This window comes from Stegostoma tigrinum, chromosome 12 (assembly GCF_030684315.1).
Source record: "Stegostoma tigrinum isolate sSteTig4 chromosome 12, sSteTig4.hap1, whole genome shotgun sequence".
In the NCBI taxonomy this organism is placed as follows: domain Eukaryota; kingdom Metazoa; phylum Chordata; class Chondrichthyes; order Orectolobiformes; family Stegostomatidae; genus Stegostoma; species Stegostoma tigrinum.
This window is the reverse complement of record NC_081365.1, coordinates 41031306-41058431: the sequence shown is the minus strand read 5'-3', so window position 1 is coordinate 41058431 and position 27126 is coordinate 41031306. Positions and strand designations below refer to the sequence as shown.

The window sequence follows — 27126 nt, the reverse complement described above, 5'->3', positions numbered from 1 at the left end:
CAATCCCTCTGTCTGATAGACTGCAGAAAACTTTCTCCTCTAAATAACTTTCAGTTCTTCTATTCTTAACACTTCACATTTTCCCACATTAAATTCCACCTGCCAAGATTTTGTCTACTTGCTTAACCTGTCCATATCCCTCTACAGTCTCTGCCATCTTTACCCCTTGCCTTCCACCTAATATTGCATCATCCACAAACTTATCTACAGTACATTCACTTTCCCCATCCAAGTCATTAATATATATTGCAAATAATTGTGGCCCCAGTACTGAATTCTGTGGTGGGTCACTAATTATAAATTTCCATCCTGAAAATGCAATCTTATCACACTCTTAACTTCTAGTTATTAGCCAATCCTCTATCCATGGTAATATACTACCACCAACAGCTCATCTTGTTAAGTAGCCTAGCATGTGGTACCCTATCACACGCCACCTGAAAACTCAAACACTTGTTGCATAACAAGAAGGAACTCCATTCCAAAGCTTCAGACAGTGCTCATCAATCATTCTGCCCTACATAGACAATGTGGTCAACTCAACTAACACAATTATACTTACTACCATGGAGTCTCATCTGACAGTTCTTGGAGTTGCCACGGCAGCTCATAACGTTCAGCCCAGCTCTTCCCCTCCACCCACTGCATCCCAAAACCAGTCCAACCTGTCTCTGCCTCCCTAACCTGTTCTTCCTCTCACCCATCCCTTCCTCCCACCTCAAGCTGCACCTCCATCTCCTACCTACTAACCTCATCCCACCTCCTTGACCTGTCCGTCTTCCCTGGACTGACCTATCCCCTTCCTACCTCCCCACCTATCTTCTTTTCTCTCCATCTTCGGTCCGCCTCCCCCTCTCTCCCTATTTATTCCAGAACCCTCACCCCATCCCCCTCTCTGAAGAAGGGTCTAGGCCCGAAGCGTCAGCTTTTGTGCTCCTGAGATGCTGCTGGGCCTGCTGTGTTCATCCAGCCTCACATTTTATTATCTCAGCTCATAAGGTTGTCTGCTTTAGGGGGCGCTGATAATTTGTACTGCTATACCATCAGCTCCCTCCTGCATTATCAGGCTTCTAGAAGGCTGAGGTGCAATCCAGTGATCTGGCTAAAGTATCACAGGAGATGCACCTGTTGTCTATTTCAAGATGACTGATCCTTTGCCACTCATTCTAGCAGTGGCCCTGGCACACAGCTATTTCTTCACATCCAAGGTCCATGTTGACATGCTGCAGCCTAAGGTCAGGCCTCAAATCTCTCAGCTACTCAAGGTCACCTACCAATGCCATCTGAAAAGCAATTAAATGGATTTCATGATACTATATTCATACTGAAGCGAGTAACGGCATTTTGTGGTGTAATGAGTATCGTCCCTAGATCCATGTTAAAAGCTCTAAATTACAATCGTACTCCAGGGCTTGTGGCCACTAAAAGGTGCCCTCATAACATTGCCAATTAAGTTATTTTGCAGTTTGTAAATCCTTCTGACACACAGGCAATTTTTTGGTCAACCATCTGCAAAAAACAATAGAAAACCAACGCAGGACCTTGTCCAACACAACCATGGATCAAGAAAGAGAACGAATGAGTGAGGACAAGACCTACAAGACTGAACTGACAGAAGGCAGATATAGTTGAAGAGCAAGTGAAGGGATGACCTATAATCCAAATAAATGAGGCAGAGAGATAATTAATAAAAGTAAGGTGGTGCTGCAAACAAAATGGCTTGAATAACATGATAGGTACAAAAGTCACATGTCAAGGGTCTGACCAAACTAGCAAGTAATTCAAAACTAAGCCAATTAAGATAAGACATAATAAGTTATCAAGGTAAGGTGTCAAGAGGGACAGTAAGGAAGGCTTTCCAGATACTGAACAGTGTAGAGGGGACACACGTAGCATGACATGAACCCAAGATCACGGCTGAGGCAGTCTTCTTGGGTACAGAACTTGGCTGTAAGTTTCTGCTCTATGATTCAGCGTAGTTGGGTATCTCAAAGGCTGCTTTGGAGGAAGCTTACCCAGAGATTGGAGGCTGAATGAGCTTGACCGCCGAAGTGTTCCCCGATTGGGAAGGAACATTCCTGTCTGATGATTGTCGCACAGTATCCATTCATCTACTGTTGTAGCATCTGTGCTGTCTTGCCAATATATCATACCTTGAAGCAGAAAACACTGGCCAAGTCACATGAGTTTCTGCCATGTACATGGTGGGTGGTGTTCCTACATGTGATGGTAGTATCCACGTTGATGATCTAACATATCTTGCACAGTTTTCCATGGCAGGATTGTGCGGTGTTGTGGTCGAGGTTCTCCTGAAGGCTGGGTAGTTTGCTACGAACGATGGTCTGTTTAAGGTTTGGCGATTGTTTGAAAGTGAGAAATGGAGGCATAGAGATGATCTCTGAGAGATGTTTGTTGTCACTGATGACATGTTCTTCGCAGCCTTTGACACAGCGTAGTTCTCCACTCTGGGGAAGTACTGGGCGATGAAGGGTACACTATCGGTTGTGTCCTGTGTCTGTCTTCTGATGAGGTCATTGCAGTTTTACGCTGTGGTAGATCAGAGCTGGTAATCGATCAGTTGAGCAATGTATCCCGTTCTTAAGAGGGCATTTTACAGCATCTTTAGGTGCGTGTCACATTCCTCCTCACCTGAGCAGATCCTGCGTACATGAAGGGCTTGTCCTGAGTGGATGGCTTCTTTAACATGTTGAGGGTGGAGCCAGAGAAATGCAGCATCGTGAGGTTATCTGTGGGCTTGCAGTAGAGTGAGGTACTGAGGTGTCCAAGAATGAAACTGACTCTGAAGAATAGTCCATGGTAAGTCTAATGGTGGGACAGACTTGTTGATATCGTTTCAGCGATTCCTCGCCATGAGTTCAAAAGGAAGAAAATGTCATTGTGTTTGGTGTAAAGCATTGGTCGGAGGTCCCGTGCAACAAAGAAATCTTGCTCAACTTGTGCATGAAAGTGTTGGCATATCGGGGTGCAAATCTGGTCCCCATGGCTGTGTCTGGATGAAGAGCTGGTTGTCAAAGGTGACCACACTGTGGGCAAAGTTGAAGTGCATGAGTTGTAGGATGGCATCTGGAAACTGGCAGTTGCTGGTGTTGAGTACTAAGCGCCAGGGTTGAAAGGGTTCAGAAAAGATGTGCAATATTTAGAGGGAGAGACTGAATATACTGGGGCTATTTTCCCTGGAGCATCAGAAGCTGAGGGGCAACCTTTATAGAGGTTTATAAAATCAGGAGGGGCATGGATAGAGTGAATAAACAAAATATTTTCCCACGGTAGGGCAGTCCAAAACTAGAGGGCATAAGTTTAAGATGAGAGGGGAACAACTTAGAAGGGACCTAAGGGGCATTTTTTTCACACACAGGGTGGTGCATGTATGTTGCATGAACTGCCAGAAGAGGTGGTGGAGGCTGGTACATTATAGCATTTAAAATGTATCTGGATGCATTTTAAGGGATATAGCTAAATGCTGGCAAATGGGATGACATTAATTTAGGGTATCTAGTTGGCATGGATGAATTGGACTGAAGGATATGTATCTGTGCTGTACATCTCTATCATTATGATTCAAAGTGATTTGCTGGGGGAGCATAGTTGTGTTTCAGGAGGGGAGGATACTGGGTTTGAAAGCAAGAGCATGGGGCATTTAAGAAGTCTTCCTTCATGCTAATTAAATGGCTGTCACCTGAAAAATTAAAGAAGGCTGAGCTGGCTAAGTGGAGGCAAGCTCATCTCCAATATTTATGCAGGTAAGGGGACATTGGCCTCTGTATAATCAAGTCCTTGTGTGCGTTTCTAATACCAATGGAGAAACTTAACCCCAATGTTTAGGGGGGTGCACTCCAGCTACTAATTAGTATGTGACTCCTGACTACTATTTTAGACTCTTAGCCCATTCAGCATCTAAATAATAGGCTTGTTAGCACAGAATTTCCACATCAGAAGCTTCAAGGTTACATTTCTCATTCAGTACTGTGATGTTCTCTGTAGTGGACAAAACATTCTAATATTGCAATTGATTTAAATTAGCTCAGAAGGGGGCTGGGAAACTGAGGTGTAGTTCTAGTACACAGGAGGATAAGCATAGGGAGGATATGGGCAGGACCTCAAGTCACAGGAGTGTGCTGGCAGACAGCAAGCTGGATTGAAGTGTGTCCACTTTAACGCCAGGAGTATCCGGAATAAGGTAGGTGAGCTTGCAGCATGGATAGGTACCTGGGACTTCGATGTTGCGGCCATTTCGGAGACATGGATAGAGCAGGGTCAGGAATGGATGTTGCAGGTTTCAGGGTTTAGATCTTTCATTAAGGTCAGGGAAGGTGGTAAAAGAGAGGGAGATGTGGCTTTGTTAGTCAAGGACAGTATAACAGTGGCTGAAAGAATTTTTGATGAGGACTCGTCTACTGAGGTGGTATGGGCTGAAGTCAGAAACAGAGGAGAGGTAACACTGCTGGAGGGTTTTTTTATTACAGGCCCCCGCAAAGTTCCAGGGATGTGGAGGAGAGGATCGGCAAATCTATTCTGGGCATGAGTGAAAGGGACAGGGTGGTCATTATGGGAAACTTTAACTTCCCTAACAACGACTGGAAATGCTATAACTCCAGAAGGATCAGTTTTTGTCCAACGTATGCAGGCGGGTTTCCTGACTCAATGTTGAAGGGCCGACAAGAGGAGAGGCCACACTGGATCTGTTCAGGGACCACTGCTGTTTGTCATTTTTATAAATGGCTTGGGCACAGGCATAGGTGGATGGGTTAGTAAGTTTGCAAATGACACTAAAGTCGATGGAGTGGTGGACAGTGTGGAAGAATGTTGCAGGTAGACTTGGATAAATTGCAGAATTGGGCCGAAAGGTGGTAAATGGAGTTTAATCTGGATAAATGGAGGAATAATAGGAAGGCAGAATACCGGGTCAATGGAAAGATTATTGGTAGTGTGGATGTGCAGAGGGATCTTGGTGTCCATGTACATAGATCGCTGAAAGTTGACACCCAGGTTGATAGTGCTATTAAGAAGGCTTACAGTGTGTTAGGTTTTATTGGTACAGGGATTGAGTTCCAGAGCCGTGATGTCATGATGCAATTGTACAAAACGCTAGTGCGGCCTCATTTGGAATATTGCGTGCAGTTCTGGTCGCCCCATTACAGGAAGGATGTGGGAGCATTGGAAAAAGGTGCAGAGACTTACCAGGATGTTGCCTGGTCTCGCGCGCAGGCCCTATGAAGAAAGGCTGAGGGACTTGGGTCTGTTCACATTGGAGAGAAGGCGGCTAAGAGGGGATTTAATAGAGACATACAAGTTGATCAGAGGATTAGATAAGGTGGACAGTGAGAGTCTTTTTCCTAGGATGATGACTTCAGCCTGTACAAGGGGTCATAGCTACAAATAGAGGGGTGATAGATTTAAGACAGATGTCAGAGGCAGGTTCTTTATTCAGAGTGGTAAGGGCGTGGAACGCCCTGCCTGCCAATGTAGTTAACTCAGCCACATTAGGGGCATTTAAACAGTCCTTGGATACGCATATGGATAATGATGGGATAGTGTGGGGGAGGGGCTTAGATTAGTTCACATTTGGCACAACATCGAGGGCCAAAGGGCCTGTTCTGCGCTGTATTGTTCTATGTTCTTAACCCACACCTATCCCTTTGTCAAGGCTACATACATGCTGAAAAGCAGAAGATGCATTCTACTCCCACAACAAATCCCACATCCCAAAGCAATTCCGTAAGATTCCCTCCTCAATCCAGAGTTTCCTAAGCATTCCTATATCCTCTAGATCAGATGAAAGCCGTGAAGTCCTGTTATTGCTATTTAAGAATAGTGATGATTGATAAAACAACAAAGAAAAGCATGAGGCTCCCTGAATATCCCCACGCTGAATGATGGCCACGTTCAGGATTATCCATCAAATGGCTGTCACCTAGTTTGTTAATCTGAAACGCATACAGTGTATGTACATGTTCTTTATGGCTTGAATAAACAGGACCCTGTGCATTAACATGTAGGACATGCAAGCATGCCACACTAAGCCTGACCAACAGTGCTAAGCTGGTTGTCAGCATAATTCATTGCATACTCAGGATTATTCAGAAAATATTATCCAATTATAGAATCACATCTAATAGGGACACTATAATGCCAGTTTTGCAAGCACAGATTAGTCAGTACCTTGCTTGCTGCAAACTGCCAAAGCGATATGGTGTCTGATATGATCTACCAGTCTTTGGGGGCGTATGGCCTAGACGTCTGGCATCAAACCAGCAATGAATGTTCTAATAATTGCATGACAAAAAGCTTTGACAAAATGCCTTGACAAAAAGTGTGCTTTTCAGCAAAACCACTTTGAATGATTCAGTCTCTTATCATAAAGGCCAACGAGCCATTTACCTTTTAAATTGCTTGTATCTGCAAGTTAACTTTTTTATGTCACCTAATATCTGTCTGCACATCAACAATTATAATTATACATCTTTGAACAAAAAAAGTCACTTTTCTTACTAGCCTACCTACAATCTCTGTAGTTACTTCTTTTAGAAACGTTGGGTGGTGGGGGGGGCGGGGTGGCGGTGGTCGTGGGGTGGTTTGGCCATAGTTTTTGTCCCTTTAGCATCAGTATTTACCAGAAACGTAGCTAGACTGTCCACATAAATACTTTGACTACAGAAGCGAGGCAGAGGTTGAATATTTTGCTGTTTGTAATGGACTAGCTGATTCTTCAAAACCCTTTTCACCATTATGCCATAAATCAGAAATGTAATGGAATACTCCCCACTTGCCTGAATTTTCAGTGTCCATGTACACTAGATCCTTGAAAGTTGCCACCCAGGTTTACAGGGCTGTTAAGAAGGCATACAGTGTTTTAGCTTTTATTAATAGAGAGATCAAGTTCCGGAACCAAGAGGTTATGCTGCAGCTGTACAAAAAAAACTCTGGTGCGGCCGCACTTGGAGTATTGCGTACAGTTCTGGTCACTGCATTATAAGAAGGATGTGGAAGCTTTGGAAAGGGTGCAGAGGAGATTTACTAGGATGTTGCCTGGTATGGAGGGAAGGTCTTACGAGGAAAGGCTGAGGGACTTGAGGCTGTTTTCATTAGAGAGAAGGCGGCTGAGAGGTGACTTATAAAATATATAAAATAATCAGAGGGTTAGATAGGGTGGATAGGGAGAGCCTTTTTCCTAGGATGGTGACGGTGAGCACGAGGGGGCATAGCTTTAAATTGAGGGGTGAAAGATATAGGACAGATGTCAGAGGTAGTTTCTTTACTCAGAGTAGTAAGGGAATGGAACGCTTTGCCTGCAACGGTAGTAGATTCGTCAACTTTAGGTACATTTAAGTCGTCACTGGACAAGCATATGGACGTACATGGAATAGTGTAGGTTAGATGGGCTTGAGATCGGTATGACAGGTCAGCCCAACGTAGAGGGCCGAAGGGCCTGTACTGTGCTGTAATGTTCTATGTTCTATGTTCTATGTTCTAGCAACTCCAACAACACCCAGGGTGCATGACACAATCCAGCACTAAGACAGAACTTTCTAAACAGAAGGTAAGACCTTTCTTAGGCAAAGCTTGACCAGCACCGAATCAACCATTTTAAACCCAGGTGGACAGCAACACCAATACGCAGCACTGCAACAACCTCCTTCAACAATATTTTCCAAACCTGCCACTTCTACAGCCTAGACAAACAAAAGTAGCTGGCAAGTGAGAACACCATTATTTATGAGTTTTCTGCCAAGTCATACAAGATCCTGACTTGGAATTATGTCACCATTCTTTCACTATCATTGGGTCAGAACTAGCCAGGATAATCTTTTTACACAGGCAGCTAGAGGAAGGAAGAAAAAACTGCCATTAAGGTCCCTATTAATATGTATATATCCTCATTAAGGCCTTATTTACAAATGCAAACATCCAAACTGTCAGCAGCCACCAACAGAAACTTAACCAGACATCTCAGTTCTCTCTTTTTTAAAAAAAAGTGGTTTCTCCTCAGTTAACTTTCAAGTTGGTTTCACTCCAAATATGAACATGTAGGTTATGCCATTTGGAAACAGACGTCAAAAAAACTTTAACTGCAATTGTTATGCATGTAAGTGCTATAATGATGTTTAGCAGGTTTTGATTCTTGAAGAAACAAAGATTTTGACATATGATGATTATAAAAAGAAATTATTGTGTTTCAAATGTCCATGGGGGTTCTGCCAATTGTCTATCTTAACTGTAGCAGAGAATTCCTGGAAATTCTGCAGAAACTGTGTAACACAGTTTACTTTATTTCCCTAGGTTTGTGTAGATCGCCCAAAGTTCAATTGAACAATTGGAGAATTCCTGTGAAAATACAAATCCTGTCAATCTAAAATAATAGAATATCCATTTAGAACAAGAGCTAATTGTTCCTGGTGCATGCATGCACCAGTACAGTTGTTAAATTCAAAGACTATTTAAATACAATAGGGGCAGGTTCGTCATAGTGTCAGATTTCCTTCCCATTCTCTTTTTGTATTTGCAAGTTATATGGCCTGAATTAGTTACTGGCAATGTTTTTTGTGAAGTATAAACTTAATGTAGGATTGATTGAATTAAAAAAGAAATATAAAATGTATGGATGAAATAGGTGCGCATTCAATGACCAACATGGGAATGTTTTAAACAATAGGATTTGGGGCTTCAGCTGGGGGAGTCTAGGGCCACTTCCTTATGTACTCTGGGATGCAGAGCATAGAGCCCTGTGGATTTATTGGGTTTTAATCCCATCCACTTCCTGACTAATAAAGATTGCCTTCAGTTCATCCTTCACGCTGGACTCTGTTCCCTCTCATTTCTGTAAAGTTATCTCCTTAGTGAAGACAGATCCAAAGTATTTGTTCAACTGACCTGCCACTTCTTTGTCATCTATTATGAATTCACCTGATTCTAGCTGCAAGGGACTTACATTTGTCTTCACCAGTCCTTTTCTCTTCACATACCTTAAGCCACAGTTCAGTATTAACACAGTATACTTTAGAATACATAAGCATCAACGTTTTTGCCATTCTTATTCATTCCAAATATTTTCATGTACACAGGTCAAATGCAATTGAATATTTTAAAACATGAATAATAACAAAAACAAAACATTACGTGCCAAACATGCTATATGACAACATCATACTATGAATAGTAGGTAATAAATATCAAAACCAAAGTTTTTCAATGAATACTGCAGGTTTCAATTTAAACACCGGCTTGCCCACTATAGTGCATACATTTTCATTAAAGTACTGTGGAACTATACTGTAAGTAAGTACTCAATAATATTTGGATTACTTCTCATCAAAATATGTTAATACAAGTAGAACTGGTGGTATAGGAAACAATGATAAAAGGAATAGGAATCGTGATCCATTTTCCTGATTTTCCTATTAATATTTGCTTTAGTGGTCATTATTTCCTTGGGAAGTGGAGCAAATAAGTAAAGCTTCGTACTAACCATCATGGCAAAATTGCTACGTGACTCAAATAATAAGTGAGATGAGACAAAAGATTGGATTTTCCTTAACAAAGTAGTCCATTTCACAACTCAAGAAACTCATTACATCTGTGCTTGGCAGATTGCAGCATGAGTCACAGCTACATCTGATTTCCCAACCAGGAGGAAGATGAATCAAATATCACAGACAAATAGGCCACTGGGTCACAAGAAAGAAAGAATATACAGCAACCACTATTTTCTTTGATTTCTTTCCTTGATTTTCATTTCTTTAAGCTTGCTGATCATCAGTTTATCCTTTTTCAAATACTTCCTATTTGATGGCAGCACAGATAATATATTGACATTATTGATGCATACCATTTACCCAAGATATGAATTATTTATAATTTATCCTTTTAACAAAACTGATAAAAGTTGACTATGGAAAGGCCATTTAAATTAAGTGAGCATTAAAACAGGCTAGTTCCACATGTTTAGTATGCAGATTATGTAGCTTGTATTTTATCAATGATCCCAAATTCCAATATAGTAATCATATTTTGATGGTAAAGTTTGAATTATGTCGTGCTAAATAGCACAATCATGGCCACAAAATTGTTGATTACTCGTTACTTTTTTTGAACATGTGGAAATAGATATTTTGAAAGTTTGGATAAAAGGCAATGGGGCCCAGAAATTTGGTCAGACTGGATGTTAGGCAAAAAATTGATCACATTTCTCATCTTAGTGAAACATACAGAAGGAATATCATGTGCTTAAATGATAAGGTCCATGGTATTTCTGCCATTAGTCCTCCAACCTCCTTACAATGGAGACAGGACGGTGTAAATAGGCAGCTGGTGAAGAAAGTTAGTATCACATTCATAAATGCTGCTAACCCTGTAACAGGAATTTCTGTGATGTTTCTGAAGCAAAATAGTAGTAGTTCTGGCATGGAAGTATCAAAATTCAGCATTGAAATAAATTGCACTTGTATTACTCACGTGGTTAGGAATACATAGTTTTTTTTTAAGGATAATCTGAAGAAAACTGTGTTGGGGGGACGGGCGGGAGAGAGGAGAGAGAGAGAGATTTGGACAATTTCCGGATTGCATACTTCATGAGACTGAAAAGTCAAATTTAAAAATGTGTTGTTCTTCACCTAGTTTAAAAAAAAAATCAAGTGATCTTTTATGCAGAGAAGAAAGCAAAGCATCTCAGGGAGAAAAGAAATTAGCTTTATGGCTTTAATATCTGGACAAATTGGATTGAAAGAGCTTCAGTCCTGAAACTTGACTAACAGCAGCCTCCTGGATTGTGTGTCCTGTTTTTCAAGTACGAGTTTTAGTGGGAGAAAAGACCTCCAAGTCAGACTGTCTCTCCTGAACAAAGTAAGGAGAAAATACTAAGGCAGAACCAGCAATCAGGACATCTTTTTCTTGGCTGAAATATTGTTGAAATCCGATTAGGTCAAATATTAGGATTACTTCCTGACTCTCATCTAAATTCTGATTTGATGACTTCATTAATTCTACGGCTGTCAATATTTTAATCTCATCAACTGAAGTTCGAGATGGCTAATTTCTGCAGGGCTAAATTTTCTTGTCTGTCACAGGAATGTGAGTATTTGGGTTTAAGGGATGTGGTTTAATTCCATATCGTAACTTAGTTACTAACCAGATTTATCATATGTTTAAGAATATGTTTTCTTCTAATAAATGAGTTATTTGAGTTTACTACAGAATTCTAATAGGTATTTCTTTTATCCTGAATTGTAATATTAAAAAAAAATTCTATGTGAGATCAAATAAAGCATTTATGCTTTTGTTACAGTTTGTGGAGTTGTGGAGCTTGATTTCCAATGCATCTGTCCCATTTGAGTTTTAAACCATTCTAAAACGTACTGTCTAATAGTGCATGCATGTCATGTATTGAAAAGTGAGACAAAGCTACTGTTTCAGAAATTCTGCCATTTACACTAGAACTGTACCAGACAGAAGTTAAACCATATGAAATAGAAGTATGTTACCTGCATAATTTGGAAATCAGGAAGTTGTTGACTGACGTTGTCCACAAATATTAATATAAAATTTCTGGTAGAAAAAACTGTGCAATCAACAAAGGATTCGATTATGTGCCTATCAATGATTTCAGATAGGAAAAGTTTTTAAACTTCTCATTGTATTATGGAGCCATTACAATGGAATTTACTGGGGTATTCAAATGGTATGGCTTATATTTCAGGCAGAATAGGAGGAGGAAGAATTAATGCAATTAACAATGTGGTGCCATTGAAAATGGTATAGTATGGGTACAGGCTACACGAGGGAAAAGAAGGACATCCACCCTTCTTTTCAGTGGAGGTCACAGGTTTAGGAGCTAGCAATTAAGTTCTATAAAGCCCCATTTCCCATTGCTACACCTCACTTTCATCTCTGTCAACATGAAATCACTCTATTTAGCTGAGTGTAACTTTTTTTTCCTGCACTGTGTCAAGCTGTCACAACTCCAGTCACATTAATTGACAACATTTAATGCCATATTCCAAAACAAGTTTACAGATGAAGGTAACATTTAAATCAGGTTGGGAAGGTGGTGCGGCTCCATTAACCACCCTCAAACTTTTCTCCAATTAAGTACAGAGCAGAAAGGCTCCTGGCCAACCTCCTGACCTTTGCCAATTGTATTTAGGCCTTCACCCGCCACTGCTGACATTCAACCAGTGGCAGGTGGTGGGGTGTCTTACCATGCAGAAATCTAAAAACAGACTTGGTGCAGAGTGATTCAGGCACAATTCAGCAAGTAACTCTATAATCTCCTGGCCCTCACTGGAATAGTATTTTTAAAATCTGATCTCTTTACTTGCTAAAGGAAAATAAGTGCAGATGGGTTTGTAGTGAACTGAAATTTGAAGAATACCAATTTAAATGCAAGGCCTTACTTTTAAAGTGAATATGATCATGCCATTAATCATGGCCGAAAAACATTTGTTTTACAATATGGTAATGAACATTCACAGAAATATTGCTTAGATCAGACAATTGAGACATGGATTTCAAAAATCCACAAAACGAGATAGTGAGACTAAAAATGTGACATTAAATGATATGAAATGAATAAGCAGATATAAACTTGGTATAGTGTGGGTACGTTCAGCAATCTACTTTTGACTTACAGGGTCCGATGGTCCACAGCATTCTCTAAATGTTTTCTGAACGTCACTTCCTTGGAATTCAAGGGCAAGACAAGGGCCTGAAGTGAGTTCATTTACCATACCCTATAAAAAGAACAAAAAAAAATTGGGATCAGGTATAGAAAAAGACTACAGTGTTGATTAGTTCAACTAGATAGCTGCAGGTGGTTCAGGGTAACACCAGTGTGGGTTTAATTCCTGCTCCAACTAAAGCAAACTTTAGGAGCCGAGATAACAAGGTGTAGAGCTGGATGAACGCAGCAGGCCAAGCGGCATCGGAGGAGCAGGAATGCGGATGTTTCAGGCCTAAACCCAAGACCCTTTTTCAGCAGAGGTTCACCTGCACATCTGCCAATGTGGTATACTGCATCCACTGTACCCAGTGTGGCTTCCTCTACATTGGGGAAACCAAGCGGAGGCTTGGAGACCGCTTTGCAGAACACCTCCGCTCAGTTCGCAACAAACAACTGCACCTCCCAGTCGCAAACCATTTCCACTCCCCCTCCCATTCTCTTGATGACATGTCCATCATGGGCCTCCTGCACTGCCACAATGAAGCCACCCGAAGGTCGCAGGAACAGCAACTCATATTCCACTTGGGAGCCCTGCAGCCCAATGGTATCAATGTGGACTTCACCAGTTTCAAAATCTCCCCTTCCCCTACTGCATCCCTAAACCAGCCCAGTTCGTCCCCTCCCCCACTGCACCACACAACCAGCCCAGCTCTTCCCCCCCCACCCACTGCATCCCAATACCAGTCCAACCTGTCTCTGCCTCCCTAACCGCTTCTTCCTCTCACCCATCCCTTCCTCCCACCCCAAGCCGCACCTCCTTCTCCTACCTACTAACCTCATCCCACCTCCTTGACCTGTCCGTCTTCCCTGGACTGACCTATCCCCTCCCTACCTCCCCACCTATACTCTCTCCACCTATCTTCTTTACTCTCCATCTTCGGTCCGCCTCCCCCTCTCTCCCTATTTATTCCAGTTCCCTCTCCCCATCCCCCTCTCTGATGAAGGGTCCAGGCCCGAAATGTCAGCTTTTGTGCTCCTGAGATGCTGCTTGGCCTGCTGTGTTCATCCAGCCTCACATTTTATTATCTTGGAATTCTCCAGCATCTGCAGTTCCCATTATTTCTGATACCCTTCTTCTGCTGTTTGGCCTGCTGTGTTCAACCAGCTCTACACCTTGTTATCTCAGATTCTCCAGCATCTGCAGTTCCTACTATCTCTCAAACTTAGGAGCTACCTCTTTACCCTGCCCCTCTGAATGCAAAGTGATGGCAAGTCACTACAATTAGAAACTGCAGAGAAAACAGCTCAGATGAAGCATCAGCAGACCATGAGCCAATGATGTGCCTTTTAGAAAAAAAACTCATGAATGAAAGAATAAACAAACAAACTCCCAAATGAATAGAAAGATTGTGATAGTCTCATCCACGTTACAGCCAAGTTACTTCACTGGTACTATTAGATGGAAAATTAAACAATTGCCAATTTAAACAATTTCCAATTGAAGATCAGTAATTTGTAGGCATAAAATCAGATCAGTGATAATTATTTTCAAATTCACAGTACCTGAAACCCCAGTCAAGAGCAGTTTGATTTCAGTTCATACAGATTGTTAGTGGTATTAGCTATTTAGAGATAATAAGCCAAAAAAACTGAAGAGTCAGTGCAAACTGATAAAACATTTCTAAAATCTTCTATTCATTTTCCCCCCGCAACCTTGTTTTTTTTCTGTATCTATATACTGGTGGCACATTTAAAAAGTACATTTACAAATGTTTGGGACAGTGTTCAATGAAGTCATGACGTTTACAAAATACTATTAGTCAGTTTGGGGGGTGCGGGGGGGGAGCACAACAAATTGAGATACATCACAAAGTAATAAAAACTGATGAGCTTTGTATATTCACATTCGTAAGGAGCCACCAGCCATAAAAAAAGGAACAACAGCATCTCTCTCGATTAGGATTATGGTTATAGTTATAGAACATTACAGCACCGTACAGGCCCTTCAGCCCTCAATGTTGTGCCGACCTGTCATACCAATCTGAAGCCCATCTAACCTACACTATTCCATGTACGTCCATATGCTTGTCCAATGACGACTTAAAATGTACTTAAAGTTGGCGCATCTACTACCGTTGCAGGCAAAAAGTTTCATTCCGTTACTACTCTGAGTAAAGAAACCACCTTGACATCTGTTCTATATCTTTCACCCCTCAATTTAAAGCTATGCCCCCTCATGCTCACCGTCACCATCCTAGGAAAAAGGCTCTCCCTATCCACCCTATCTAACCCTCTGATTATTTTATATGTTTCAATTAAGTCACCTCTCAACCTTCTCCTCTCTAATGAAAACAGCCTCAAATCCCTCAGCCTTTCCTCGTAAGACCTTCCCTCCATACCAGGTAACATCCTAGTAAATCTCCTCTGCACCCTTTCCAAAGCTTCCACATCCTTCTTATAATGTGGCGACCAGAACTGTACGCAATACTCCAAGTGCAGCCGCACCAGAGTTTTGTACAGCTGCAGCTGCAGCATAACCTCTTGGTTCCGGAATTCAATCCCTCTATTAATAAAAGCTAAAACACTGTATGCCGCCTTAACAGCCCTGTCAATCTGGGTGGCAACTTTGAGGATCTGTGTACATGGACACCGAGATCTCTCTGCTCATTTACACTACCAAGAATCTTGCCATTAGCCCACTAGCCATTTGCCTTCTGGTTACTCCTACCAAAGTGCATGACCTCACACTTGCCTGCATTAAACTCCATTTGCCACCTTTCAGCCCAGCTCTGCAGCTTATCTATGTCTCTCTGTAACCTACAGCATCCTTCACCACTATCCACAACTCCACCGACCTTAGTGTCATCTGCAAATTTACTAACCCATCTTTCCACTCCCTCATCCAGGTCATTTATAAAAATGACAAATTGCTTGGAACCATTGCATAAACACAGAGACATGGCCTATATGAACAACCACAGCTGGTATAAGGAGTGAACATTTGCCATTGGATTGATTCTCCAATACACTCCAGATATGTATCCAACTTATCTAGCCTGAACCAACATTACAGCCCCACACTCCCAATGCCAATTCCACCACATTCCCTGTACATTCAAGCAGAACATATTAAAATACCCAACCTATGTTTTTGAAACAGATCCTATAATTAATTGGAGGGAGATCGTAGAATGATTCCCATTTTTCACCTCTCAGCTGTCCACAGGTGGATGTGTTTTAATGGGAATAAGCATTGACTGCTAAGACTCTTAAAAGCAAACAAAACACAGGCTCTCTCTCAAATTTATTCAAGGGAGAAGACAGCTGGAAAGTTTTGATGATGGATTCATAGTGGCTTAGTACTTGTAGTGATAGTTTCTCATTTTATTCTAGTCATAGCATAATTGAGACCCTGTAGTGAAAATCTGGCTTGGAAAATAAATCTGGTTGGGGGCTAGCCCCACTTTTCTGCCTGCACAATTTCAGGAGGGGTCCTTTCATTGCTTAGTTTATTTTTCTTCCAGATTAACTGATTCAGGCTGATCTCAAAATGTGTTACTAAATGGTCATCTTAGAATATAGAACAATACAACACAGTACAGGCCCCTCGGCCCATGATGTTGTGCCAAACTTTTACCCTAAACCCAACGTCTATCTAACCTCCACCCCTATCTTATACAATCATCCATATGTCTATCTAATAGCTGCTTAAATGCCCCTAATGAGGCCGACTCCATTACACTCTCCAGCAATGCATTCCACACCTCTACCACGTTGAGTATAGAGCCTACCTCTGACGTCTCCCCTACATCTACCTCCACTCACTTTAAAAGTATGTCCCCTCATAATAACTACCTCCACCCTAGGAAAGAGTCTCCGGCTAACCACTCTATCTACATCTCTGATCATTTTGCACACCTCTATCATGTCACCTCTCATCCTTCGTTGTTCTAAAGACAAAAGCTTTAGCGCTCTCAACCTTTCCTTGTAAAACCTTCCCTCCATTCCAGGCAACATCCTGGTAAATCTCCTCTGCACCTTTTCAAACACTACCACATCTTTCCTATAATGATGCGACCAGAAATGGACACAAGACGTGGCCAAACCAGGGTTTTGTATAGCTGGAGCATAGCTTCACGGCTCTTGAACTCAATCCCTCTATTAATGAAAGCTAACACACCATACGCCTTAACAACTGTATCCACCTGGGTGGCGGCTTTCGGCTCACTGTGGACATGGACCCCAAGATCCCTCTGCTCCTCCACACTGCCAAGATTCTTCCCGTTAACCCTGTGCTCTGCTTTCACGTTTGTCCTTCCAAAATGAATCACCTCACACTTTTCGGGGTTAAACTCCAACTGCCACTTCTCAGCCCAGCTCTGCATCCTATCAAGGTTCATCCTATCCACCCTACCTTCACAATATAGTTTCTGTTAGGTGAACACACTGTTTCCTCGACTGTCCACACAATAATCACATTTGCAACTTTTGCAATGCATGTATTGATTTCAGCGAGTGGCAGATTTTTCGGGATCGTGGAACCTAGATACGTGAAGCTATCGACAATTTTGCTTTCACATTATTAATGCTCAGAAATAGATGTTAATATCATTGTAATGAAACTGCCCATCAGGTTTGAGGTTGTTGCAGCCTATATGGATTAAAAAGTGCTGGCTGCAGGGCAGACAAACAACTGATAAATGGTACCACAGCCTGGTGAGTAATTTAAGCAGGGTAAGTGAGTAGGAAAGTGATATTAGAGGAATATATGGACCCAAAGGGATTAATGCAGTTCTCTACAGCGACATTGTTTGCCCAGCGTCAGGGTTTGGGGCATCTGCTTTGGGCGAGAGATTGCTTTGCAGTGGGAGGATGCTGTATTCAGTGGTTGCGATCCACGTAGGTGTCAACATTGGTGGAACCAGGCAAGGCGTTTTGCCAAGGAAGCATGATGGCTAAGGGCTAAATTTAAAGGCAAAACATCAAAAGGCAAGAATCTTACGATTACTACCTGAACCACAAACAAATTAGTATAATGTAAAAAAGATTAGCTTGTCAAATGCATAGCTCAAAGACTGTTGTGGGAACAACAGCTTTTGATTCATGGGAGGACAGGTACTAGTACTTGGGGAAACTGAGAACTCTACCATTCAGATAATATTTATCTGAACTACACTGGAACCAATATTCTGGTGAGTCATAAAACTCTGGTATCAGTGAGAGCATTAAATTCTTCAGTGAGAGGTGAAGAGATCAAATTTGGGAAGATGTAATAAGTTGAACAGAGAAGCAAACAGAAAAAAGAAAGAGCAAAAAGGTAAACAATGATCAGACCATGACAGGAAGGAACAAAGCGCACAAACCTAAAACTGCACTGGGCTAAAGGTTACAAAAGTAGTAAAATGACAAAACTAAAGAATCCAAAAGGAAGGATGCACCACCCATGATTAACTAAGGTAGGAAAAGATAAAACCAAATTGGAAAAAATAGTACATCGTTCCACAAAAGGTGAGCAGAAAACCAAAAAACAGAGAATAAAAGCAATTACTTAAAGATTAACAAGGAGGAAGAAATTAGAGTACAAAATATCCTACGATATAGATGCTTCAGGCAGGATAGAGGGGCAGGTAAAAGGGGTGGAGGAGTTGCATTACTGGTCAAAAAGGGTACCACAGCTGTGCTGAAGGAGGGCACTAACGAGGACTCGAGCAGTGAGGCAAAATGGGCAGAGCTTGGAAATAGGAAGAGTGGAGTAACAATGTTAGGGCTGTACTACAGGCCCTTCCAACAGTAAGCGTGAGATAGAGGTACAAATACATAGACAGATTATGGAAAGATGTAGCAGCAACAGGGTGGTGGTGATGGGAGATTTTAATTTTCCCAACATTGACTGGGATTCACTTAGTGTTACGGGTTTAGATGGAGCAGAATTTGCAAGGAGCATCCAGGAGGATTTTATAGAGCTGTTCGTAAATAGTCCTACGTGGGAAGGGGACCATACTGGACCTGGTGTTGGGGAATGAGCTCAGGTGGTTGAAGTTTCATTAGGGGATTACTTTGGGAATAGTGATCACAATTGCATAAGTTTTAGAATACTCATGGACAAAGATGAGAATGGTCCTAAAGGAAGTGTGCTAAATTGGGAAAAGGCCAACAATAGCAAAAATTCGGCAGAAGGTGGGGAATGTGGATTGGGAGCAGCTGTTTGAGGGTAAATCCACATTTGACATGTGGGAGGCTTTTAAAGAGAGGTTGATTTAGCATACTGGACAGACATGTCCCTGTGAAAATGAGGGATAGAAAGGGCAAGATTAGGGAACCATGGATGACAGGTGAAATTGTGAGATGACCAAAGAGGAAAAAGGAAGCATACATAAGGTCTAGGCAACTGAAAACAGATGAAGCTTTAGAAGAATAAATCGGGAAAATAGGACCAATCTGAAACAAGGAATTAAAAGGGCTAAAAGGGGGTCATGAAATATCTTTAGGAAACAAGGCTAAGGAAAATTCCAAAGCCTTTTACTCGTACATAAGGAGCAAGAGGATAACTAGAGAAAGGGTTGGCCCACTCAAGGACAAAGAAGGGAAGTTAGAGGAGTCAGAGAAAATGAGTGAGACTCTTAACGAGTGCTTTACGTTGGTATTTACCGAAGAGAGGGACATGATGGATGTTGAAGTTAAGGATAGATGTTTGATTACTCTGGGTCAACTTGGCATGGGGTTGGGGGGAGGGGAGGGGAGAAGAGTTGAGTATTCTAAAAGGCATTAGGGTGGACAAGTCCCCGGGTCTGGATGGGATCGATCCCAGATTACTGAGGGAAACGAGAGAGGAAATAGCTGGAGCCTTAACAGATACCTTTGCAGCATCTTTGAGCATGGGTGAGTCCCAGAGGGCTGAATTGCTAATGTTGTCCCCTTGTTTAAGAAGGGTAGCAAGGATAATACAGGTAATTATAGACCGGTGACCCTGACCTCAGTGGTGAGGAAGCTGCTGGAGAAGATACTGAGGGATAGGATCTGTTTACATTTGGAGGAAAATGAGCTTATTAGTGAAAGGCAGCATGGTTTTGTACAGGGAAGGTCATGTCTTACCAACTTGACAGAATTCTTTGAGGAAGTGACAAAGTTGATAGATGAGGGAAGGGCTATAGATGTCATATACATGGGCTTCAGTAAGGCGTTTGATAAGGTTCCCCATGGTAGGCTGATGGAGAAATTGGGAAATACTGTTGTTTGTGGTGTACGTAAGTGATCTGAAAGAAGGTATTGATGGTTTGATTAGCAAGTTTGCAGATAGTGAAAGGGACTGTCGGAGAATGCAGCAGAATATAGATAGACTGGAGAGTTGGGCAGAGAAATGCCAGATGGAGTTCAATCCAGGCAAATGTAAGGTGATACATTTTGGAAGCACCAACTCAAGAGCAAACTATGCGGTAAACAGAAAAGCCCTGGGGAAAATTGATGCTCAGAGAGACCTGGGTATTCAGGTCCACTGTACCCTCAAGGTGGCAACGCCGGTCGATACAGTCATCAAGGCGTACGGCATGCTTTCATCAGACGGAGTATTGAGTACAAGAGTTGGCAGGTCATGTTGCAGTTGTATAGGACTTTGGTTCGGCCACATTTGGAATACTGTGTACAGTTCCTGTCGCCACATTACCAAAAGGATGTGGATGCTTCGGAGAGGGTGCAGAGGAGTTTCACCAGGACGTTGCCTGGTATGGAGGACGTTAGCTATGAAGAGAGGTTGAGTAGATCAGGATTATTTGCATTAGAAAGATGGAAGTTGAGGAGGGACCTGACTGAAGTCTACAAAATCACAGATATAGACAGGGTGGATAGCAAGAAGCGTTTTCCCCAGAGTGGGGGACACAATTATTAGGGGTTACGATTTCAAGGTGAGAGGGGAAAAGTTTAAGGGAGCTATGTGTGTAAAGTTCTTTATGCAGAGGGTGGTGGGTGCCTGGAAAGTGTTACCAGCGGAGGTGGTAGAGGCGGGCACGATAGCATCATTTAAGACATATCTAGACAGATACATGAATGGGTAGGGAGCGGAGGGGTACAGATCCTTCGAAAATAGGCAACAGGTTTGGAGAGAGGATCTGGATTGGCGCAGGCTTGGAGGGCCGAAGGGCCTGTTCCTGTGCTGTAATTTTCTTTGTTTTTTGTTCTAAGAAAAAGCTAGCTAAAAAGTAGAACAGATTGCAATAGGTCCATCAGCAATTTAAAAAGATACCTTTTGAAATGAGTTGTGGCATTAGCAGGGTGTTTTGTCATCAATAATGATGGCCAATTGGCATTTCACCATTTTCCAAGCGTGCATCTTGTCACACCATTTTGGAAAAGCAAAAAAGATGGAGCAAGATGATTTGATTGTTGAGACGAGCCCCACTGCACTTGCCCCCTGATGTCACACATCTTTGTATGGCCCATGTCATTCAAGACCCTTTTATGATTCCACCCATAGACTTTTACAGCATGGAAAGAAGCCCTTCAGCAATGTTTATACCAATCAACAAGCACATATTAAGCGTCAAGTTCATTTTTCTACACTTGGCCCATTGCCTTGTGTGATATGGCATTTGAAGCGTTCAACTAAATACTTAAGTGTTGTGATGGTTCCTGCCTCTACCATCCTTTGAGACTGAGTGTTCCAGATGCCCACCCCACTCTGGGTGTTATGAAACAATTCTTAAATCCCTTCGAAACCTCCTGTCCCTTACCTTAAATCTATGCTCTCTACTTTGATACCTCTACTAGGGGGAAGCTTTCTTTCCGTAACCCTACCTTCACCCCTTATAATTTATACACCTTATTCAGGCTGTCCTTCAGCCTTTTTTTGTTCTAAATAAAACAACCCAAGCTTATTTAGTTTCACTTCACAGCCTGGTAAATCTTCATTCCTGGTAAATCTCTTTTGCACCCTCTCCAGAGCAATGTTTCCCAAAGTGCGGTGACCAGAAATGCACACAGCACTCCAGTAGTGGCCTAATTAGTGTCCTGTACAGCTCCATCATAACTCCCTGCTCTTGTATTCAGTGCCACGACTAATAAAAGCAATTATTCCCTATTGCCTTCGTGACCACCTTTATCCACATACCTTATTGCCTTCAAAGGATCTGTAAACTCCACACCAAATATCTCTGGTCCTCTTTACTTCCTAGGGTCCTTCCATTCATGGTGTACTCCCTCGCCTTGTTATTCCTCCAAGGTTAAGAAATGATGTAGAGGTGCTGGTGTTGGACTGGGGCGGACATCACACAACACCAGGTTAAAGCCCAACAGGTTTATTTGAAAACACAAGCTTTTGGAGCGTAGCATCAGGTGATAGAGGGGCTATGCTCTGAAAGTTTGTATTTTCAAATAAACCCATTGGATTATGACCTGGTGTTGAGTGATTTCTGACCAGGTTAAGAAAAGCTCATGAAACCGCTCATTTACGGGTTACCAGTCTAAGTCAGAATTAGAATTGTTATAAAAGGCACTGAAACTTAGATTTGCATCTCCAAAATGATCTACATCTAGCAAGTTTTGAGAAGATTTGTAGCTCAGGTTGAGGTTCTGGACGTAAGTTTGCTCGCTGAGCTGGAAGGTTCGTTTTCAGACGTTTCGTCACCATTCTAGGTAACATCATCAGTGAGCCTCCAGTGAAGCACTGGTGTTATGTCCCGCTTTCTATTTGTGTGTTTAGGTTTCCTTGGGGTGATGTCATTTCCTGTTTTTTCCTCAGAGGGTGGTAGATTGATTTGGAGCCAATGTGTTTGTTGACGGAGTTCCAGTTGGAATGCCATGCTTCTATGTATTCTCGTGCGTGTCTCTGTTTGGCTTGTCCTAGGATGGATGTGTTGTCCCAATCAGAGTGGTGTCCTTCCTCATCGATATGCCAGGATACTAGAGATAGTGGGTCATGTCTTTTTGTGGCTAGTTGATGTTCATGTATCCTGGTGGCTAGCTTTCTGCCTGTTTGTCCAATGTAGTGTTTGTCACAGTTCTTGCAAGGTATTTTGTAAATGACGTTCGTTTTGCTTGTTGTCTGTATAGGGTCTTTTAAGTTCATTAGCTGCTGTTTTAGTGTGTTGCAGAAAATGCAGCAAACGAAGCTGCATTAGAACATTATTTCAATGAGCCACCACACACTGCAGCACAGAGGAAATACGAAGAGCAGAAGAAAATCACCTATACAGCATATTCAAAAAGAACAGGTATCCAATGAACACAGTCCGCCGATTTCTCAGCAACAAACCCAAACAAACAGACAAAACGTACCCAGAAACCATAACCACTGTCCCCTACATCAAAGACATCTCGGAAATGACTGCCAGACTACTCAGACCTCTTGGCGTTATGTTAGCCCACAAACCCACCGACACACTTATCTTAGGGGAGCAGCAAGTTCTGAAGCACAAGGCTTCGGTACCATTGTCAGAATGTTGTCAGGGCAAGTAGCCTTTGCAGTGTCTAGTGTCTCCAACCAGTTGTTATATCACAGGAGGTAAACGCCTCATGGGCACTAAGAATTTAAAATTACAATTACTTGTGTTTGTGTCTATTTAATGTTGCCATTTTTTTTGTTCAGAACAGTAGGTAATGAAATTCTTTTTCCTTTCAAATCAAGAAAACCTTGCAATTTGACCCAAAAACAAAATTGCCACATCTGTGGGAAGAATGCAGAGTTAACATTTTGATGGTGAAGAGTCTGATGAGTCATTGGATGCTAAATGTAACTCTGCTTTCTTCCCACAGTTTTTGAGAAATGAGACAACATTCTTGTAAAATTGTTTTCAGGGCATCAAGTTGTTTGATAGTATTTATGACTTTTATACCATCAAAAATTGAGTTTAACCTGACTGCACCAGCCCTAACGTTTTCTGATGGTTTTCAGAGTTGACTAATATCCAGTTACAACAACTTAATATTCTTATATGGATTTCAATATTCAATATTGAGTATTAGGCAAGGTAGTTAATTTGTAGTCTGTGGAATAACAGAAAAGTTTGGATCAAGGCATCTTAATTTCTGTGTTTAGTCAAACACCTGTTTACTCTGAAAGTTACATTTGCACACCTCCTGACGTACACATTTCTATTACAGACCTCTTGGTTCACCATCTAAATGAGCAAAGATGGAAAGTAGTACAGAATATTTCTAATCTGAATTTTAGTATTATGATGTACATTTGATGTACATTTGTGACTCAAGACTGTTTCACCACTAGATCACCAGCATGGCTTGATTCCAGAGGGGCTGATCTGAAGGAACCACTCAGAGTTTGAACTTAGTACACTCAAATTCTAGCATTCCATTCCCACTTATGAAATTGCCCCTGTATGCTTCTGTCCAAGTCTTTTTGATCTGTGCGTCCTTGCTTACTATGATCTGCCTGTATTGCTCGTAAAAAAAAAATTTCAATCGCACTTCAGTACATGTGACAATACAGTCAGCCAATCAACTTCCTGCTGATCAAAAGTAAGTTTGTGTAGTACAAGGTAATTGGTCTGAGAGGAGTTATTGTTCAAACTGCACGGGCTCTCCCAATTTTGTCCACGTCTCTCCATCTGTGGGTAGAAACTAGGAGTTCTACCAGCTTCCCAACATCCTATTAATTGTCCAAATATAGTTGTGCTTATAACTATCATGCAAATTTCATATTATCGAGTCTCCTTTGTAGATACTCTATAGTGGAGTATCCTCTATCACTACTCACTAGATAGGCACAAGACAATGCAGGGACAAAGGAAGACTAGTGGCACAGAACTACCTCAACAACATGTAGAGGTGACAAACACCGCAAAGTGCCAGGAGCATTCATCTGGGAAAATATGATAGCTTGGAGAAGTAAATAAAATGGAAGTAAAGAAAGCAAATTCTGCATATTAGGAGCTTAGGTGTTCCTCAGGAACCTGAAATGTTACTTCTCACGATGAGGTATACAAACTGCCCTATTATAATTCCATTACGACAAAGTGACTGGGCCATACAGCACAAACAGACCCTTCGGTCCGACCAGCCTATGCCAAACATAATGCCAAATTAAACACGTCCTACCTACCTGCTCCTGGCCATACCCTTCCAAACCTTTTCTATTCATGTATTTATCCAAATGTCTTTTAAACGTTTTAATTATACCGACATGCAACACTTCCTCAGGAAGTTCATTCTGCATGTAAACCGTCCTCTGCAAAAAAAAACATGCCCCGCACGCTGTTTTAAATCTCTCTTCTCTTACCTTTAAAAATGTTGTGTCCACTAATTTTGAAATCCAGGGCGGAGAAAAGACAATTACCATTAACTCTATCTACATTTATTATTTAATAAAATTGTATAAGGTCGTATTGGCTTATGTACAGTAATTCACTGCTCAATAATCTATACCCATTGAACAAGGGTTGGAGTATTCATGGGTAATTTCTACAGCATGCCTAGTTCCTCTGAAGCATTGACAGCTGCACAGTCTACTATTGAATGTGACTACTGGTGTCCAGTAGTACCCTTAAGTCTCAGTAATAACCAAGCAATTGGTAATGCACAGCAGAAAGTATATTCTGTTACCTTGCTTCAGCTAACAAACTAAATTAAATGAGGGTCATGAAATCTAGATCCCATGGCTAACAATGAAACCAGTTTGCAAAAAAGCTTTTGAAATGGTAGAAGCACCTGGTGCAACACTATTTGAACCAAAAGGAAGAAGCCTAAAGAAGAATAAGTAAGACAGATTTAATATCTTTCACTTGATGTCTGAAAATGAGAAACTAATAAGATCAGTTAGGTACCTTTATGCCTAACAGATCTAATGCCGTAGCTTCCAAAAGACTTGGCTGAATTTCACATGCAAGGTGTGTGTTTGGCACAATGCGACACCTCTAAGGCCAACTCAGACATACACATCAGTTAAACCTGACAACAGAACTAGTATTACAGTATTACTATATCCTTAACAAGTGTGACTATAATCAACAAAACGCACGTCACTTTTAACAATGAGTCTAAATTTATATTCATTGGATAACTTTTTTTTAAAAAAAGCACTTGCTAGACTTGTATAACAGCAGGTGATACATAGCATTGGCTCATCCTCATGGCTCTTTTGTATCCACATATGTGGATTCAGAAGTAATGTCGCTGTATGTCCTTTCTTACTTATAACAGATCCTGCACAACATGAGCGGGCCAAATATTGGGGAAATTGCTACAAACAATTTACATTCAGCACCTGCATTTCAATAGCAAAGCAGTGCCTATGTACTCATTTGATATTGCTGGCCTATTCAGAAAAGTATCTTTCACGGAAGCCACTGATATCTGCACTGAAGCGTGGTGATCCAGATCAGCTACCACTGTGAGAATCAATATTCCTTATGAATTCAACTTGTTGAAATGTGCCATACGTGCAGTCACCCTAGCTTAAATCAGTCAACAGACAGTATGACACATTATGAGAAAACATTAGAAAAGGAGTTTGCTTACTAGAGAAAAAAAAATGATTCTAAAGAAAAATGTAACTTTAGCATATATGAATTCAACAACTTGAGCAGTCGAGTTCAGTTTTAATATCATGTATGCCAAATAGATGGTATTATCAATGGTATCCCCACTGGACCCAACTCTCTCAAGCATCTCTGTTAGATTCTGTGAGATGAGAAACATGCCTTTGCTGAAAAAAAAAACATCTAATCTCTACCTGCATATTAGAAATGTGCAAGGGTTAAAATATTTATTATAAAATTTAGTATGATTGAATTCAGTTCAACTTTTAAGAATTCAATATGTCTTCATGGACTCTATACAGCACTCAACTTCATGTATGCTAATCCCAAATTATAATTGATAATAAAATTATACAGTGCATCAAGTAGATCAATTTAATATTAACTTTAATATAAGAAAATGCTATGTATATCTATGAATGTTATTGCTTGTCTGCAGATAGCTGTGAAGAAATAGCTACAAATAAAATAATGTTGTAAACATCCAAACATTCATGATTACAAAATAACTGGAATCCAATCATTTCCCAAGAAATTGGGAGTGGGTGAGTAAAACTATTGCCAAAGAGTAACTAAGAAATTGCTATTTTGTACGCTGCCAAATTGAACTTCTGCAATTGAAGATGTCACCTGGGTAAAGGTTGTCCAAGTAGGAGAATGAACTTTTCCCAAATTAATTTGTAGTAATATCAATTCACTCCATTTAAAAACCACCCTCACAACCAAAACAGAATTCCAAAGTATTAGAACAGAAACATGGCACAACTGTCTGAAATTCCTTTCTCCACCATTTTGGCAAAAAAAAAGTTTGCGAACTGTACAGATAAGACATCATTTTGTGGTTCAGTCAAAAATAAAAGTTAGATCATGCATTTTGTAGATAACACAGTGGAAGAACACAGCAGGACATGCAGCATCAGAAGAGCAAAAAAGCTGACATTTCAGGTCAGGACCCTTCTACAGAGAAAA

At 41.3% G+C, this 27126-nt stretch overlaps 1 protein-coding gene across 3 annotated transcripts in view; it reads right to left on the bottom strand.

Annotated features, from left to right (window-relative positions):
- The window catches only part of nme7 (NME/NM23 family member 7), a 137842-nt gene that overhangs the window by 26797 nt on the left and 83919 nt on the right, over window positions 1–27126 (bottom strand). For 2 of the 3 annotated variants that reach the window (XM_048540701.2, XM_048540703.2), the window contains one exon: window positions 12642–12743. The exons of the other annotated variant lie outside the window; for it this stretch is intronic. In XM_048540701.2, the coding sequence (XP_048396658.1) occupies window positions 12642–12743 (102 nt within the window). The remainder of the gene's footprint in view (window positions 1–12641; window positions 12744–27126) is intronic. 3 annotated transcript variants of the gene reach the window in all.